The 2,341-nt window shown below is 38.6% G+C and overlaps 1 protein-coding gene across 2 annotated transcripts in view; it reads left to right on the forward strand.

The window, feature by feature from the left end:
• The first annotated feature begins 2,155 nt into the window (after positions 1-2,155).
• LOC102581828 (myb-like protein A) overlaps positions 2,156-2,341 on the forward strand; it is a 1,666-nt gene continuing 1,480 nt past the window's right edge. Inside the window, exon 1 of one of the 2 annotated variants that reach the window (XM_015306837.1) lies at positions 2,156-2,339. In XM_015306837.1, the coding sequence (XP_015162323.1) occupies positions 2,291-2,339 (49 nt within the window). In that variant the 5' untranslated portion in view covers positions 2,156-2,290. The remainder of the gene's footprint in view (positions 2,340-2,341) is intronic. The other variant, XM_006343129.2, reaches the window with a different exon arrangement.

The following is a 2,341-nucleotide window of genomic DNA, read 5'->3' on the forward strand; positions in this document are numbered from 1 at the left end:
CTTGATCGTGAAAATTTTGTGAGTTGTCATTTCCCGAGGACCATGTCACCTTTACTTTGCTTTCTTATGTTTTAGTTTTTAGACATTGTACGTGGTGTACGTGTTACATCCCTACCACTCTTTGATGTATTAGATTGGCTTGTCAAGACTACGAGTATACTTCTGCTTTTATGTCAAACTCTTTCATGATATGCAATTTTCTACTTTTCTCTCAGGGTCTTATACGCCATGTCACGTCTAGAGTGTACTTTGGATCATGACAGTAGATATTCCTACGGCTCTGCTAGACCAAATTAGGGGTTGAAATACATAAAGAACCCACAAAGATTACTCTAATTCACACCCTAAGATTGATACCTCTATGTATAGAATATACGCTCTAATAATAATTTCATTTGTTATTGCCAACAACACCAATGGCTACTAATATTGTATTACTTCTTCTTCATGCGTCTTGTTCATTCCAAAGAGGGTGTACAATACTTGCCAAGGGCATGCAATAACTGAAAGTTTGAATGTGGGAGATACTAAAACTGACATAAACCATGTGAGCTACTACATAGAGTTCACTGTACTAACCCACACCAAAAAGAGAGTGTCCAATACTTGCCAAGGTAAGGGACCTAATCTAAGCTAATGTGGGTCCACTAAGCTAATGTCTGTAATGAACAATCCTACGGAGGCACACAATTCTTGGATTTAGGAAGCTACTAAAGGTTCAGGGATGCTGACCAATATCCTTCATCCCTAAAGCCACGCGGTGCTAAGTATAACTCCCATTAAAATATGGATATAAACTGTAAATAACAATAGTCTAAACATACTCAATCATACTGATAACCGATAAATATTGAGTAGCTAATGAATCATGATAACTGAAAAATAATTTAAAAAGATACTTTATTTGAAATCGTGATGGTCTGATAATATGAGATATGCATATGAAATAACATAATTCTAAATCTGAAAGCACTTGTATGCTATGGATGCATGAATAATACCATTGAAAACATGAAATTATAATTAAAATCATGCAACTGACGACCAATCATGACGAAAAACTAAAATTCATCAAGAACCCATGAAGATCCTAGAAATCCTAGGTTTGTAGAAATTATAAACTTGAGAAATTATGGTTTTCTTGGGACTGAATGGGTAAAGGGATATCCATTGATGAAATCTCACATATCCAGAGTAGAAACCTTGACTTGATTCTTGGAATGAAGACTTGAAGCTTGGAACCTAGTTCTTGCCTTGAGAGAAGGCTTGAGAGAGAAGACATTGATTTAGGGAGAGTTAAGAGAGAATGAGAGGTTAGGGTTGCAAGGAACCCCATAATTTCACTTAGAATAGTCCAAAACAACGTAGCATATGAATTAAAAGAATAGAAAAAGACCAAATGACCATTTAAAAGCTGTCGGAAGTCATCTACGGATCATAGAACAATCTACGGACCATGAAAGGATCCGTAGAAAACAAAGAACATTTTCTGGTTTATGAAGTCTCTTTGTGCAGACCGATCTACAACTCAGGAAAGGTTCTACGACCCATTCTAGTCGTCCGTAAAAGTTAGGGAAAATCTGAGTTTATTAGGTTTCAAGACTTGGTTTATGAGGCCTTTCTACGACCCGTGAAACCTTTTACAACCCATGAAACCCATTCATCCTGTTCAAGCCCCAAATCCAACTTTCTGAAGTTTGGTCTATGACCAAGTCTAGAAATGGTAAAAAGGTTTACGTCCCCTAACTAGGCTCGAAAATCTCAGACCAAATTCTCCAGTTTTCTGAAGTTGGTTTACGACGACCATCTATGGTTCGTAAATTCTTTTACGGATCGTAGATGAAGCTCGTAAAACACATACTTTAGCTTACTTTAGTTGGCATCAAAACGAGGCAATAACTCATGCTTAAGAGCTACAAACATCCAGCTTAGTGTTGACTCCACCACAGAGTCTCGTCAATCAAAACTGTGTCTTCCTCAAATAGCATACGTCATAATGTAACTCTATCATAATTGAAAAGTCCTCCGACTCTCTCCTACTATCCTTATCGAAGTCTTGACTTTATCATATCCGTTCATGCTCGCCCTAAAGTAGGTCCATGGTACACCTATAGCCTCCAAACATTTCCGCATCTTAATATAGGCCGCGGGTAGACCTTTTTTTGGAGAGAAAAATAATCAACATCTTTATCGGACTGCTGCAACTTGAACACAGAAACTGCAACCGCGTCCTTATCACTTGCCTTATCTCACGCTCCCTCACACTCCTCTTTACTCTCTACTTGCTTCCATGGCCGAGCTACAGCCGCCCGATGCCGCCATCACCGCCGCTCCCCTCCCT

The sequence above is a fragment of the Solanum tuberosum genome, unplaced genomic scaffold (genome assembly GCF_000226075.1).
Source record: "Solanum tuberosum cultivar DM 1-3 516 R44 unplaced genomic scaffold, SolTub_3.0 scf00042, whole genome shotgun sequence".
Taxonomy (NCBI): domain Eukaryota; kingdom Viridiplantae; phylum Streptophyta; class Magnoliopsida; order Solanales; family Solanaceae; genus Solanum; species Solanum tuberosum.